General features: G+C 40.4%; 1 protein-coding gene across 3 annotated transcripts in view; it reads right to left on the bottom strand.

Moving 5' to 3' along the window:
• arhgap36 (Rho GTPase activating protein 36) overlaps positions 1-16,690 on the bottom strand; it is a 62,477-nt gene that overhangs the window by 7,644 nt on the left and 38,143 nt on the right. For all 3 annotated transcript variants that reach the window (XM_032499424.1, XM_032499426.1, XM_032499425.1), the window contains exons 3-5: positions 10,706-10,774; positions 3,382-3,668; positions 424-643 (exon numbers count right to left, since the gene is read on the bottom strand). In XM_032499424.1, the coding sequence (XP_032355315.1) occupies positions 424-643; positions 3,382-3,668; positions 10,706-10,774 (576 nt within the window). The remainder of the gene's footprint in view (positions 1-423; positions 644-3,381; positions 3,669-10,705; positions 10,775-16,690) is intronic.

Raw genomic sequence — 16,690 nt, 5'->3', positions numbered from 1 at the left:
ATTTTAAGAACGTTGGGGTGGAGGGAGGGTGGGTGGGTGGGGGAGACTACCCTCTACCACCATCAATGTGTAGCACCCACCTGGGTGATGCATGGCAGCCACTACACATCAGCTCGGCAGAGAGGGAGGGGAACATGTTTTTAGCTGTCAGGAAACAGGAGCCCCTGGAGAAAACCCACGCAGACACGAGGAGGACAAGCAAACGCCACACAGACCAGGGCTCGAACCCGATTTCTTGCTGTGAGGCCACAGTGCTAACCATTGGGCCAACGACCTGTATACGGATCATTTACACTAAGACTTCAGTCTGGATATCTAAATGAAGGCACTTAAACCCAGACTTTTACGTTTGCTTCAAGTTAAACGAGTGCGTTTCCTTTGGGGACTCCAAATGGCACTAGTGCGATCTAGCCCGGGTCTCACCGTGGGTCTCGATGTGACTGCAGCACCTCTCCAGCACCCGCGGCACCTGTCTGTAGATGGGGTTGAGGCTGAGCTTGGTCTGGGTCTTCACCTCCGACGAGCCCCTGCCGTCCGGGGACTTCTTCAGCTCCAGCTCGGCCGGGTGGGAGAGCTGCAGCGCCTCCAGCAGGCGAGACTGACTCTCTACCAGGTCCGAGATGGAGTCCACTGACAGGCCCCCCTGCGGATAGTAAAAAGAGATCAAACAAACTAATATTTCACTAAAACAATTCATGGAAAAAGTCTAAAATATTTACCAAGCGGAACTTTGTTTTTTTCTTCTTTCCCATTAACCCTCATATTGTCCTGAGGTTAAATTTAACCTGTTTCCAAGTTTTTTTTTTATATCAGAAACATGGGAGGTCAAAAATGTTGAACACGGCGACAAAACATTGGGAAAAAAGCGTAAAAAATATTGGAAAATGTGACAAAAACTACACAAAAAAACACTGGAAGTAAGCTTAAAAAACTTTGGAAAAATTGCCCAAAATTTTGAAAAAGTGACAAAACGTCAACAAAAGGGACAAAGACATTGTCTTGGGAAAGTAATACTTTTTTTAAAGTAACAAAAAATTGCGATAGGGACAACAAAAGTGTTTTTCATATTGAGGGAAAGACAACACAAGGGTTAATCATCTCACGACCCCTCATATTTGTTTTGTGACCCTTTGGGAGGGGCCCGACCCCGAGGTTGGGAACCACTGGACTAAATTACAGAACTTCACTGTCCAAGATGGTTAAAACCAGCTTCACTGACTGATTCAATGGTATTAATATTATAGTAAGCAGGGTGGCTACAGGTATTAACAAGTTAAATTTAAGACTTTTTAAGACTTTTTAATACCAATTCTAAATGAAATTTAATACCAAATTTACGATGGAAATACAAAGTGGAAATATACAGTAATCTTTCCAAGTAAACACAAAATTAACAGTATGGTAAAATAACAATAATCTGTTGAGTTTAAGAACATTGAGTTAATGTGTGTAATCTAAAAGCATAACACAAAAAAGTAATTGCTGTCCTAATTTATATTATTACAATATTTTCAGAACATTTGGGTCCCTTGAACAAATAGTTATAACATCAAGTGAAATAACATCAAGTGAATATTTAAAAAAAACACTGTTCCTTTTGAACAAAACAAATAATTAAATGCCAATTTCCAGCTGCTTTTAAAATGCAAAGACTCTTATATGATTTGTGCCTAACAGACAGAGAGAGAGAGAGAGAGAGAGAGACTCAGATGGATGGGTTGCAGTTTGTGGAGGACTCATCATGGAGAGAGAGTAGACAGCAGTGTGTATGAGTATTTTGCGGTGTGGGAATGTGTGTGTGTGTGTGTATCTATCTATAGGTGTGTTTTCAGGTCTCCATTCAGTACTTTTTGTCCTATATATACAGTATATATATAACATTTTGAATGCAGGACGTTTTTAGTATTTTGCCTAAGAGTGGGGGGAAAAATCAATACAGCATAATATCGCAATACTTTCAGTGGCAACACTGTATGGATACACAGGCGCCAAGTGTGGATCTTTTATTATCTATGTGTTGGTCAGTTTGTCTGCTTGACAATCCCATTTTGAAGCAATAAAAGTGAAGTGAGATGAACAAATAGAGACATGTATCTTTTTAGATAAAACAGATGTTGACAAAGTTTCCTTTTGGGGACATCATTTAAAATTGGGAAAAATTTAAAGTAGGAAAAAAGGTTATAAATTGCAATACATCGCAGAATATTGCAATATGTCTCAAATCGCAATAACATAAGTATCGTGATGATAACGTATCGGGAGGCGTCTGGTGATTCCCACCCCTGTTAAGTAAAAGATATGAGTACTTCTCCGCCACTATAGCAAGTTTAATATATTGAAGTTTTAGTGTGTAAGTTCTAAAAAACAAGCAATTTGTGGGATTTTACACAATTTGTCAATAATGAAGATAATTGTTGGTTCCAGCTCTTAAATACAGAACCACATTATTATTTCTGTCTGTCTACTACCAAATATTCCCCAATAATACCCACTCAGGCAGCCCTGTGTGTGCAGTGTTTACCTCAATGACTGATTTTTATGGGCTGAACTTGATAGCTACTTCAGGTCAATTACTGTGCTCTGCGGCTGTAATGATACTCATTAAAGGCAGAACATAACTACTGCTTCCAGTTTAGTGTGGAGCGGATTACAGGGTGTGCCGGCCTCAAGCAGAGAGGGTTCACACAGATAAAAAATACACACAGCATTTTTTCGTACGAACACACAACTGTGGAAACAAATGGAGGAATTTCAGAGGTGAAAATGCTTACAGATGCACTCAGACATTAGCAGGCTGCACCATGGAGGCGTTCACTGCCCCCCCACACACACACGGCACAAAGAGAAACACCTGGACTGCCAATTTTCACTTCACCGATTAGAAGAATTTTCTTCCCTTGACTCACTGATTCAAATCTCTCTAAAAACACACACACGTGGGAACACAGGAAAACAAATACCCACCGTTTGATTAAACGTGGAATTTGGCAAAAGCAAAGAAGAAATTCAAGATTGCAATGTTGCACTTGGAGCAAGAAAAGAAGTAAAACTAAGGGTCAAAGGTCAAAGTTGCTGATCCATCAGTCACAGCGGCTGCACTCAAAACCGCTTACTGCAATAGTTAAGAACACAATGTCCCTAATACACAATGTACTGCAGACCACACAAAGTCAGTACAACCAACTTGTACACTTAAGGGCCATGATGATATAATAGGCTTGTCTGCTCCAGACATGCACGATAGTTACACACGTCTTTCTGGGTTGAGTAAGTTAAATGACGTCTGAAGATCATAGAACTTTTTGTAAAAAAAAAATGGTTCCCCAAAATAAAAAGAAAGCGGTTTGTTGTAGTTACTGAGATGTTGACAGACTCACTCACCCTCCTCTGTCCTCGGCCGGAGTTATCCAGAAACGTGGGCGACATCGGTTTGTTGTGGGTCTCGTAAATGGGCGCCGGTGCCACCGCGTTTGCAGACGGCGAGCTGGGACCTCCTCCTGTGCTCCCGTTGAAGAACTGCCTCTTCTCGGCCCTGAAGCGCAGGACGCTGGCCTCCAGGTCCAGACAGTCTCGCCTGCTCTCCTTCAGGGCGTCCTGACGCAGCTTGTAGGCTCGGTCGTTGGCGATGACCTGGGAGAGGGGGATGCCGAACGCCTTGGGGGCCGATTCTGAGGGAGGAGAGGATGGGAAAAAGGAAAGGAAAGACGTTATTTTGTGTTTTACTTATCAGCAAGGATGTTAACTGGAAGAACAAATCTGATCAAGTCAGAGAGGACAGAATAAGTAGTTAGGTTTCACAGAATGATATTTACATTTTAATGGGGGTATTTTTTTAATACAAGAAGAAGAAGAAGAAACACACCAAGAAACAGTGGCCAATCAGAATGAACACTTCTCCAGTATCAAAACAGTTTTGCAGCTTATTTCATTTTGTGTGAACACATCAATGTCGTAACTCGGCAGTTGGAGTCCTGAGTGATTCTCGTTTTATTTACAGGACACATTCCTCTCTGCTGATCACATCTCAACTCCAAACAGGAAGATGATTTGACTTTCATCTCTGGGGCGAGATTCTTTTTCTTTCCTGAGCAAAAGTGGCCTCAGTGAAACTTGAACAAGAAAAACCTGTAACAATTAGAGCCCGACAGATATATCGGTGGGCCGATATTAGACATTTCCCGAACTATCAGTATCTCGTTTTATAATGGCCGATTAAAAAAATCTTTATAATGACACTTTTCCTTTTTTTTTATATCTATCGGCCGTAATATCGAAATATCATATTTTTAAATAACCAAATATTTATATCGGTCTTAAAAATCCTTTATAGGTCGGGTTGTAGTAACAACGTGCAGCTCGACTACTAAAACTGTGAATCCTTCGCTCAACGGATGAGCCCCCACTCTGACCTGGCACCAAATCCAGTTAGAGGCAAAGTAAGAGCATTAAGAACAAAAACAAACAATGGCTTTGGCTTGTGAAATGAGCACGGATTACCTCTCTACAGAAGTCCTCTCCCGCCAGGAAAACAAAAATAAAAAGAATGGGGGGGGAGGGATTCTCAGACAAACTCAAGGTAATTACAAAATCATGATAGTAATTCATAATTTTAACGTGAAATTACGAAATGTCTAAATGTTGACTTAAATCGATTCAATAATAGTGTTTGGCAGAGCCATTGATATTGGACAAAGTTTTCATTTTCAATGATTTATTTCAACAATATGCTAACTACAGTATGGTTAAAGCCAGGGGAAGATTGTAGTTACGGTAAACAACAATGATGAGGGTATGGTCAGGGCAAGCCACACTCGTGACCAAAGACTTGTCAGTACTTCTCAGTCCTTTTTTTTTTTTAATCCAACAGCGGTTTGCACCTTCAGGGACAGTTCCAGTAATTCCCCCAAAGAGCAAGCATGTGGCGAGGAAAAAACCTTGAGTGGTAAGGACAACCGTTTTTTTTTTTCCTTCTTCTTTATTCCAAAAACAATGTTTCAAAAAAAGAATTCTTAGTCCAAATGAAAACACATGTGAAGCACAGCCAGGAGCATGCCAAACCAACAGGTGACGATGACCCTAAAGCCATGTTGGCCAATCCAAAGCTATTACTGGAAGGCTACCAGGCTGCAGCAGTGCATCAATCTGTGAGCGGTTAGAGCTAGCACTACTTTGGCCATGTCTACCATTGCACAAAATGTCGCCTTATTTGTGACACCTCACGAAGGGGATAATGGTGCGCACTCTGATGTTTCAACCCCAAAACTGTTTTCCGTGTCTACACGACAACACTGAAAAACAGTTTCTTCTCTCACTTGCAGAAGTTTGCCAAAAGATCTTTGGGTTAGTTACAGAATAAATGTTATTCCATCACAAAGGATGTTTGCCAGTTAGCGTTCTTGAACTGTGATTGCTCAGTTGAAGGACGCACTGTCCAACGACTGATACATCCTGCCAACACTGAGTGTATAGTGACTGTTTGTTCCACTCTACATCACCTGATATACCCAGTATAAACTGATGTTAAAGTAAATAAAAAGTGCCAGTGAAGCATCAGAGCTCACTCTGCATGTGTCATAACAAGTGATATCTGGTCAATCATGACCGGAAATGATGGAGGAGACTGCACGCATGACGAGTCCAATAAATTTAGATTAAATGCAGCTGCATTCAATTGTTGAACACACAAGTGTGTACACAAAGTGTCACTCTAAACATCAAAAAAACTCCTCTTTTATACTTTTCTTCTTGTACTCACACATGTCAGTTTATCTATTTCTGTGGTACAGTGTTACCTTCAAACCGCTCCTTATTTATAAGACCCTTCTAATAGAGATAGACACATTCCGATCTATTCTCAGCTGCGGGATCGGGTTACCTGAAACTAAGCCTTCTGTGAAAGATCCTCAGAATAGATGAAATACAGTCGAAAACCTCCATGCTTAAATATTCCACCTATCAACAAGGTCATATTCACACAATCAGAAGCACACACACAGGACTGTTGAATGACACACACACACACACACACACACACACACACACACACACACACACAGTCTGTAATGTATTATATAATTATTAAAACATCTTCATGTGTTGTATCAAGGCAGCTATGTCTCTAAAAAGCTGAGAACTTCCTCCACCACTCGTAATCACCAACATCAGTATCCATTTTTACTTCATTCTTACTTTGAGGCTACATCTACACTACTACATTTGAGACAAAAATGATCTCCGTCAAATAGACCATTTATACCATAAATGATCTCCATCCATATTTACACATCCTGAAATGCATATCACACATTCAAATACACCGGGGATGCGCGTGCCGGTATTAATATAAAAAAGTCTTTCTGACGTAACTCTGCGGTTGAAAATCCTGAATGAATCTGAGAAAGAACAACAATGGCGAAAAGTAAGGCCGGGGATTTATTTGCTTGGACTGGCGACGATGTGGAACCGTTACTGAAAGGTCTGTAAGCCTAAGTAACCGATGAGACTGACTGACGTGCGTCGTCGTTTCCAAACGTCTCTGTTTCTTCCCGTCCAGACCACAACGCAACCTCTGAGTTTTCAAACCAAAACGGGGGCAGCAGTGTTTCCAAAGGTCGTTTAGGGGCTTGGAAAAGCCACCGTAGTTTGGATGCAAGGCATAAACCTAGCAAAATTCATATTTAAACCAAAACGTAGATTTGTAGATTTGGCCTACGTGCCCACATTTAATGAAAGTAATCATCTTGCTTTGCCGCTTATCAAGCAAGAATTCCTGAGCACAAGTCATACATTTTAAAGAAACAAGGTCCCCTGCCAACGAGAACGGGCTACCTTTCATTGAATGAGATGCCATCTGGTAACGTGTCTTTTGCACTGCACTTTGATGGCCCAGTTTGATCAGTAAGCTCACACTTATTCCTTCCAGTGCTGACGTCTGTCGGCAGGAACAGCTGAGCTGACCACTCCGCCTCCCTGTCTGCAGACGTTTGGCCACACTCTCTGGCACCCAGTGCCAGCTGGTTTTAGCTGTCAGGTGTTAAAAGTAAACACTGCTCACTGCTACAGAGTTCTAAGAAAGGTAAATAAAGTCTGCAGGTTTCGGGGATTCTTTAAATTAACCTGAAAAGGAGTTTAAATTTGTAGTTAAAAGTGTCTTTTTTTTTTCTATTCTAAGAGTGCTGCCATATTTTCTGCTTAGTTTTAGACTTTTGGGCACACAAGGTATTGTTTATATGTATACATAGTATTAATGTGTATATTTGAGTATACATATCTAGCTGACAACATAATGTCATGTACCTACTCATGATTTAAGTTAGGATAGTTCTACTACTTACATTCATCTATGCATCTGTATATATATATTTTTTTATTATTTTTAATCTTTAATATCTACAAAATGTTATGAAAATTGTTACCCAATAAAGAATACATATATTTTTCCTGAGTCAGTGCTTTAAAAATGAAGGGATTTTTCTGACAATAAAAATGGTAATTTTTTAATTAGACAAAAATATATTTCTGACAGAGTATAAGGTACATCACTGGGTTCCAAATCCTCATTTTTAATTATTTAAAGAACGGTATTATTTATATTTATGTCTCATCTGACTGCTTTTTGTAGTACAGGCTTTGGGCTTCATATGGATTGTGAAGACTGGGGAAATTTGCACGCATGACCTGGGTATTTCTAAAATCCTGGTCCCAGTAGGCATCATTACTCCAGTTAGCATTTCACTGACGAGACCCCTCAGGACAAGTTCTGGGTTTAAAGTACCACAGACTAAAAATCAGACAGGAAGACAGCTGTGTGTGTCCGACTGGTCACAGCCCTATTGTTTACGAATTTCACTGCTTTCCTTTCTTTAGTACTTCTGGTCCTCAGGTCATAGTCAGTTCCTGGAGGACAAAAGGACGCGGTTCAGTGCTCGCTACTATTCCTCCGTTACCACGCCAGCAGCTGGATGAAAGTATTGGTCCTCCGAGGCATTGAGCTAAGACTTCTTGTTTATTTAACAGAGAATGTCCTCTGGGTAAACCCCAGTGAAACACATCACATCACATACGCTTAGTAACTTCTTTTTATTCCTCTCCTAAAATAATGTTATAATAATAAAGCAGGAAGAAGGCCAAAGCAGCAAAGAGAAATACACAAATACTGGAGGTGGAGCGACTGGGAAAGAACTAAGAAGTAAAAGAAAAAAACAGCCTCCGCACGCCATCTGACATTACAATGGAGGGTTTCCAAAGCAGGCGGTTCGCGACACTCAAATTACACAGCAATTAGCTAGGTGGGCAGAAGTGAGAAGGTAAGAAGGATTAAAAACGTCGCTCAAGTTTATTTTTCTTCCTTTAACTGTTTTTTTCCTGTCGCTTTTGTGCGTACAATCAAGTGCAACGCCATGTATGCCTCTGTTTGAGAGTCTCCCTTCATCCTTATTCGCAAGATTCATCACGTTTGAGACTGCAAAGACACGCACATAAAAAGTTGAATTTTTGTCTTTTGCCTGAAACCAGTACAAACACTTTTCCTTTTAGGTCATACTGCGTAGTTTGTTCCAAGCATGCCCTTGAACCATAACACTGGGCAGTCGTGATAAACATTTAGCACTTATCAACGCTGAAGCTCTGCATACGAGCGGTTACCACACTGCATGTTCATGCAACTGTAGTATAACTGCCTCCTGTAATAGCGGTGAAAATGGTTTCAACGATGAAAAGGCATGCAAGATTTTTAAAACTACCAGCGTAAGGCAAGCTGCAAAAAGATTATGCCAAGATTCCCTCTCTGAAAAATCCTGAATCAAGTTTGGGACTCAATGCTGCAAAGGAATCTACAGGAACTCCCGCTGTTTAGTACACGACTTGAAGGCAGCACTGATCTTATTCGTCCAGTTAAACTTCAACAGGCACACTGTCACGTCTACTCTGATCCATATCCAAAACATATAATTGAGACCCCTGTCTTCACATCTGCTTTCTCCTCCACTATCTGTTTTGATTCTCTGCACCAGAAAAATGCTTTCTAGCTTAATCTGCATCAAATCAAGGAGAAACTGTTCTGAATCTCTGGGCACCTCAGGATTTGATTCCGATTTGGAGGCCAACGATTAGATTCTAAACCGAATATCGATGCATCTCGATGCAACAATTCTATCTATTCTAACATCTAAGAATACATTTTTCCCACCTCTAGTATTTTCCCATTGCCAAACTCAGCGTAAATCCACTTTCACCACTAAACAGTCCTGTTCCATACGATCTGCTACCTGCCGAACGGCCGCACAGTCTTGCCGATGGTAGTAGGGGGAGTAGAGCCAGCAGGAACACTGCCAGGTCCCAATGTTCTGGGTTTTGATTAGCAGGGTTAGTCAGCTAAGTCTCTGTGGCAGAGGCTGGAGGCAAGATTTAAAGACCTGCACCGACAGCCTGGGAATGTGTGTGTGTGTATGTGTGTGTGTGTGTTTGTTTGTTTTGGCTCGTATCACTCCCTGCTTTGTTAATCACCTGAGGATAGAGAAGAACATCTCTTCAGAAGAGGTAGGGGGTCACATGTTAGGGTACATGAGGCTAACAGTGAGAGAGAGTGAGAGGAAGAGGGATGTAAAAAAAACGCATTCCCCCTCTCTCTCCCCTTTCATGTTTTTCAGCTGTCCTATAAAATAAAAGCCTAAATTGCCCAAAGACTTATCTTTTAAAAAAAAAGGGGCTGGCACTTTGTGGCTCAGTTTGGTCAGAGGCTGAGACGGAATTCCTTTCATCTTTATGGGTGGGTGACAGCAATGTGAGCATGTGAGAGCATGGAGGGTTAAAAGACTGTCAGTGGGGGTCCAAGGCCTTCGTCGGCAAAATAAAAATGAAAATGGCGCTAAACAATAAAAATGTGTGTCAATAAAAGTTGATTGAAAAAGGCAACAATAACGTTAGTACATTTTCCAAATAAACCTTGAAAAATGAGCCAGAAAAATTGTATTTTAATTTTTTTGAATAAAGTTTCAAAAAGTCAAAGAAATGGTCCGTTGAAACACATTCAAACACGCTGAGGAAAAAAATGTCCCCCCAAAAAAAAAAAAAAAAAAAAAAAGGTGACAAAACAATGAAATAGCAAAAAATAAAACATTGAAAATGGACAAAAAAAATCTGAAAATGCCTAGTTTTGATTATCAATTCACCCCCACCCAAAAAAAAAAAATTCCTACCCGCTTCAGGGTCCTGGAGAGACAGCAGATTGCAGATGACCAACTCCTCAGCAGAGTGGATGATACGGAGGTCTGCAGTGAGGTACGTACAGTACGCACACGGAGCTTGTTTTTGAATTTGTAGGGCGACCCAGTGACTGTCGAGGGAGTTTGTGTCCGGTCATTAATCAGTTTATGTTGTAACAACGCAAGAAAAGACGCAAAGACGATCAAAAACCCATACGCCTGACTCACTGAAGGCTGTCTGCAGCCATGAGCCACTTGTGCTTTATAAACACAGTATTTCAAGTATGTGAGACCATTAGCGGTAAAAGCCACTGGACGTCAGCGGCGGCGATGCTTTATAACGGGCAGAAAGGGGACATCATGATGGATGATAATATTTACTGAGGCAACCAGAGTGTGTGGGTGTGGGGTCACACAGGGACGGAGCACAGAGGAGACAAACTGTGGTCAGAGATGGTTCCAGGGTTTGACCACACGTGACCGTGTCTGCGTGATGAACTCACCTCGCTCTTTCTTTTCCTTTGAGAAGGAATCAAACTTCCTGCGTAGAGATTTTCTCCGTTTGTGTATTTCTGTGAGAGAAAAACAAAAAAGTCAACATGAATAAAGTTACCAGTGATGCTCAAGAATGTGTGAACAATGAAGATTATTTGTTCAGACATGGCTGTTTTTCATTTATTTAGTCATGTACGTACGTGCGTGTATGGCCGCTTTGTGTAGTTCAATGTGGATTTGCAAATATAGATACTCACACACACGCACACACACACTCATTTATACAGTTTCTTTTGTGCTTTTTATCAGCCTTAAATTAACTTCAATTTAAAAATGTAAACTCAATCATCACTTCTTTCTCTGAAATACAAACACCGCCCTCATTACGACCTTCTTCCTCCTTCCTCGGCTCTAAGAATAGAGCGCACCGTTTCAATAGACCTTGTTTGTTTGAATAGCCCTTCGCTCAAAGGCTGCACCACCCCACACATGAAAGACAAAAGGTATTTTTACTATTTTAAGTGTGAGACAAAAATTGAGATTGAGATGTTTTCTGTTTGGACCCTACTGTATTTTAACAAATGTTTATCATGTGAAGCACTTTGTGATTTAATCTGTAAAAAGGTGCTACATCAAATAAACTTATTAGAACAAATTGACAAAGCACATCTCAGACATAATAGACATAAACCGCAAAACAACAGCATTCTCACTGTGTGCCCAGACACGAGAGCGTGCCATGAAACCAAAAGATATAAAAGCATAAACTTTTCCCATGTGGGACATGGAATTTGCAAAGTGCAATTGAATTTCAGTTTGAAAACCACAATTGCTGACATTTTGTGGATTTCTGCATCCATTTTGTTTGGTGTTTTTGTTTTTCTTGCGGATTACTAGCCAAGCACTGACATTATTTGCATCAACACTGGAGTTGGATAGCAGAAAATACAATCGTGATGTAAATCCATGTTTACAGTACATGTAGTGGCTTGTGTTTTGTGTGGGCACTTGTTGTAGCTGCAGCAGTTCTAGTTGTTATGTGGTGTGGTGTTGTGTTGTGTGTGTGTGTGTGTGTGTGTGTGTGTGTGTGTGTGTGTGTGTGTGTGTGTGGTGGTTGTATGTATATATATATGATGTGTGTGTGTGTGTGTGTGTGTGTATGTATATTATGTGTGTGTGTGTGTGTGTGGTGTGTGTGTGTGTGTGTGTTACGTTTCGGTTTTACGAGCTCTTACATCCTGCTCCTCTGACCGGGTTTATGTGGAAGAAGCCATTGTTTGGGTTACTTAAGCTGCTGTTTAGAAATCACTAATTCAACATTGTGTCTTTCCCTATTAAGGAATGATTGGAGTTCCCTGCGCCGAAAATCATGCCGTCTAGAAGATTTGGGACTCTGAAGATGGAAATTCTTTGCTTAATTCCAGCTTTATCACAGAATAACAGCAATTTAAAAACAGTAAGGGAAAGAAAGGGTATTTGTATCCATGTCAAAGTGTGTGGTGTGTGTGTGTGTGTGTGTGTGTGTGTGTTGTGTGTGTGTGTGTGTGTGTGTGTGTGTGTGGTGTGTGTTGTGTGTGTTGGATGCTGGGATAAAGGGTCAAATTCTCATGACTGCAGGAAATTAAGGTTTATTTCCAAAGCGCATGGGCCCTCCCATCACACACACGCCACCTCCAGCTAAGGCTAATCCCTTATTGTGTGTGTGGGTGCATATGTAGGCTATTCGTAGGCTTCCAGGAATAACAGACCTGGATGTTATTTTAAACTATTATTTGTTGTTGGCGGAAAGTTTTGCATCATTATTACAGGATCACACATTGTACAAAATTGGCAGAATCGAGCATTTGAAGACGTGTCACAATTTAGTTTTTTTTTACTTCTTATTTAAAGAGAGATCATTAAATTCCTCATGCACTATCTTGTCTAGGACTAGGACTACAACTAGTTATTGTTTTATTGTATCTTTTGCCCATAGTGACATCTTCAAATTGCATGTTTTATCCAACCAACTGTCCAAAATCCAATATTAAATTTACAGTGATAGAAAATAGGTGAAAAGCAGCAAATCCTTAATATTTCAGAAGCCAGAAAGCAAAGAAAATCTGGCAGTTGTGGTTGGAATTCACTTTAAATGATTACATGATTATGAAAACGCTAGCTGATCGACTACTCAACATATTGTTTTGGTTATAGGCAGGACTCTTGAAAAAGAGGCTTTCCTGTTATAAGAAATAAAGTAAATGGAACAAGTGGAGCTTAAGGGAAGAGAACCAAAGTGAGAGAAAGTTGAAGACGGACAGATGAGAGAGCGAGTTAGTTTGGAGTCCCTGTAGAGCAGGGATTCAGAGACTGGGGCATGAGAAGGAACTCTGGAAAACACCAAATAAGAGAAAATCGGTCTCTCAACTACTGACACGTTTCACAAAGAATTCACTGGACTGCCAATGTAAGCAACCAACACACTCGTGCACAAAAACCTGCCCTGGTGCAGGCATGCGCACGCACACACACACACACACACACACACGCTCACGCTCACGCACACTCAAACTGTGGTGGAAGAAGTGGTCAGATCCTTTACTTAAGTAAAAGTACTCCCACCACACTGTGATGCTACTTAAGTAAAAGTATGCAAGTATAATCAGGAGTACTCAATAGGCCTGCATGATTAATCGTTATAAAATCGTGATCTCAATTCACCCTGTTCATGATTTAATTTTTAAATAACTATTTATTTATTGACTTTGATTCTTATCTTGCTTGCTTGCTCTGCAGGGACCTACTAGAACTGTTGGGTCCTTGTAAATGATGTGGTCTAGTGTGGTCTAGACCTACTCTATCTGTAAAGTGTCTCGAGAGAACTCTTGTTATGAATTTCTCCTATAAATAAAATTGAATTGCAATTAATGTCATGAGCCGACTGTATCACAAACGCTACGACTTTCTTCAGTGAGTTTTAAACAAAGACGGTAGGAAATAGGTTTAAAGTGCTCCCCAGCGCTGCAGTGCTCTCCCTTCTCCTCATTGAAGCCTCTGTGTTTACAGGCTTGTGGTGATGGCCACTGTGCTGTAGGTGCCAAAGAAATCTATGTTTGGTACTGCCAATTTGTTTTGTCATGGTCAAAAAAATCGTGGCAGAGAATCGTGATATCAATTCTAAGCAAAAAAATCGTGATTGATATTTTTCCTCGAATTGGGCAGGCCTAGTACTCACTGCAGAAAAATGGCTCCGGTGTCTGTGTCTGTTTCTATTATATATTTTATTGTTGGATCAATCGATTGATTGTTTGGCATGTACAAATTCTAAAAATAGTGAGAAATGGAAAATTACCCTGAGCCCAAAGTGGTACCTTCACAATGTTGGTTTTGTCATTAATTGGCATCTACAGTCCAACCCTCAACATTATTACCAGTACTAATCCATTACAATTATTATTATTAAAAGGAAAAGCCGCAAATCATTTAAGAAGCTGGAATCATTAAGTGATTTAATATGAAAAATGACTTAAAAGATCATCAACGTTTTCACCAATTAATTTTCTCTGTAATCAATTAATTGTTTCAGATGTACTTGTATAAACTGTTGGGGAGTTTAATTAATAAAGAGATCATATTTTATAAGCTCTTTGTATGTTTTGTGCGTACAACATTACCCTCTGAGGTTGAGTAGAAGTAGAAAGTGGCTCAAAAAGATTCAACTAAAAAGTCCAATCACCTCGTCTAAAGGCCCATAGTTAGATTCCACCACCGCTCTCATATGCCAGCACTCGGGGCCATGCATGCACATGAATGTAAAGACCGACATAATAAAGCAGAGTGGGCTTGTACAAAGAAACCGGAGAGGTTTAATTGCAGTTGCAGCGGTGAGAGGCAAATAGACAAAAAAGGTGAACAAAACAAGAGGACAAAGAGAAAAATAAAGAGAAGCTAAGACTGCAAGATGCCTTTTTGCGATGAAGACGGAGAGAAAGAGAGAGATGGAAACATCAAAAGAAACAGAAGTGCAGAAGAAGAAACCGGGAGGGGAGCGCGGCGGGAGGTGAATCTGAGACCATGACGGACTGGACGGACTGCAGAGACTACAACCCGGGGGAGAAACTGAGGACCAACGTTCCCACACTTCCTCACAGAGCATGTTATATAATCAAACTGTTCCTGCAGTAATATCTAATGGCATGGTTTAACTGTTAGATAAATAAATATCTCTGGGCAACAGTCACCTTCACCGTTATCGTTCCACTTTAAGCGTTTACCGTGCAGCACCAGACTTTCTACTTATGAGCATCACATGTGTCTGAGATCTGCTCTAAGTTAAAGCTTTTCATTGGCAAATATATACATCAGGTGACATAAAGGAGACATTGTTTTTAAGTCTCTGATAGATTATGCTAACATTTTAGCATATCCCTAGTTGAACTTTTGTGGTGTGTACTGTTAGATAATATGAGAGTATTTATCGATCACTACAGGGGAAATTTAGGTGTTACAGTTTAGAGGAAAGACGCTGGCAAAATCAAAAATATATAAAACAAAAAAGTGAATAGCAAAGTAAAATAGCGGCTAGGTTAGCTCAGTTGGTAGAGCAGGCGCACAAATTTAGAGGTTTACTCCTCGACACGGTGGCCGCGGGTTCGACCTGTGGCCCTTTGCTGCATGTCATCCCCCCCCCCCCCCATCTCTCCCCTTTCATGTCTTCGTCTGTCCTTTGGAATTAAAAGCCTAAAATGCCTCAAAAAAGGAAAATAAATATGTCCCATTTGATATACTGTATATTGATGCCTATATTTATTTGCGGCACATTAATTGGCATCAACAGTCCAACCCTCAACATTATTACCGGTACTAATACAATACAATTATTATTATTAAAAAAGAAAAGCAGCAAATCATTTAAGAAGCTGGAATCTTTAAGTAGTTTTATATGAAAAATTCCTTTTTGTTGGGGGGTTTAATTATCATGCAAAACATCTCCCAAATTATTCCATCTGGAATATGTGGAGATATTTGGGAAGTCTATTCCCCGAACTTGCTTGCAGGAAGCCAAAGACAAAGCAGTTAAGGGTAAATTATTTACTTGTGTTTTCCCACAAATACTGACTGTATAATTAAACCCTGACCAGATGGAAGAAGAGAGTATATGTATCCCTAAAGATAAAGAAAAGATAACAAGAGAATGAAATAGGACAACTTCCCACAAATGAGAAGGACAGGGACAAGTGGATGTCTCACAGGATGTAAATTGCTCTGAGCCACTAACTTGTTTCCGTCTCTGGTCACTTGAAGACTCATTTATCACGACAGATTCCCTTGAGACCCTAATCTTAAACCAATTCTTTACCCTAAAACTTAAAATTTTACATTGTGAGGACCTGTTTTTCTCCCCAAAATGTGACTGTGTATACAGATTTATGTCCTCGCAACATGAGTAAAACACGTTCACACAGGCTCGACATCCCATGACTCCCAATTATTAAGTATGCCAGAACTGTTTGTAAAAATCTATACAACATATCTGATAAATGAATAAGCTCCTAGTGGGGAAAAAAGGATACTGAAGCAACAAACGTAAGTTAAAACAGGAGATACAGTATAGTACATTTAATATATATATTTTCTTATCCAAGTGGGCATCAAAACCCTGACAGCAAGGTGACCTACAAAATAACCGAGCTTTGCTGTTTACAGCATTGGAGATCATGTGTAAACCGGGCCTGCGGTCAAAGTTCAGCATGCCGGGGGTTACTGTAAAACCCTGAGAGAGGACAACAGTATGGGAGAGAGCAGCTGAGTCTGAGAAAAGCAGCCCAGGGACTGGTCTCAAAGGAGAAAGGCTAACGACGGATCCTCCACACACATAAACACACACACACTTCTACAATCAGCTGTTTCTCAGTACAAGCTCTACTCGGTGAACCTCGAGACATCTCCAACCCCAGCAAACACGAGATTAAAAAAACACTCCCAGTCTGCGGTCTATGAAGTGTTTGAAGGAA

Source organism: Etheostoma spectabile, chromosome 19 (genome assembly GCF_008692095.1).
Source record: "Etheostoma spectabile isolate EspeVRDwgs_2016 chromosome 19, UIUC_Espe_1.0, whole genome shotgun sequence".
In the NCBI taxonomy this organism is placed as follows: domain Eukaryota; kingdom Metazoa; phylum Chordata; class Actinopteri; order Perciformes; family Percidae; genus Etheostoma; species Etheostoma spectabile.
Note: the sequence above shows the minus strand (reverse complement) of the source record. Positions and strands in the feature narration are given on the sequence as shown.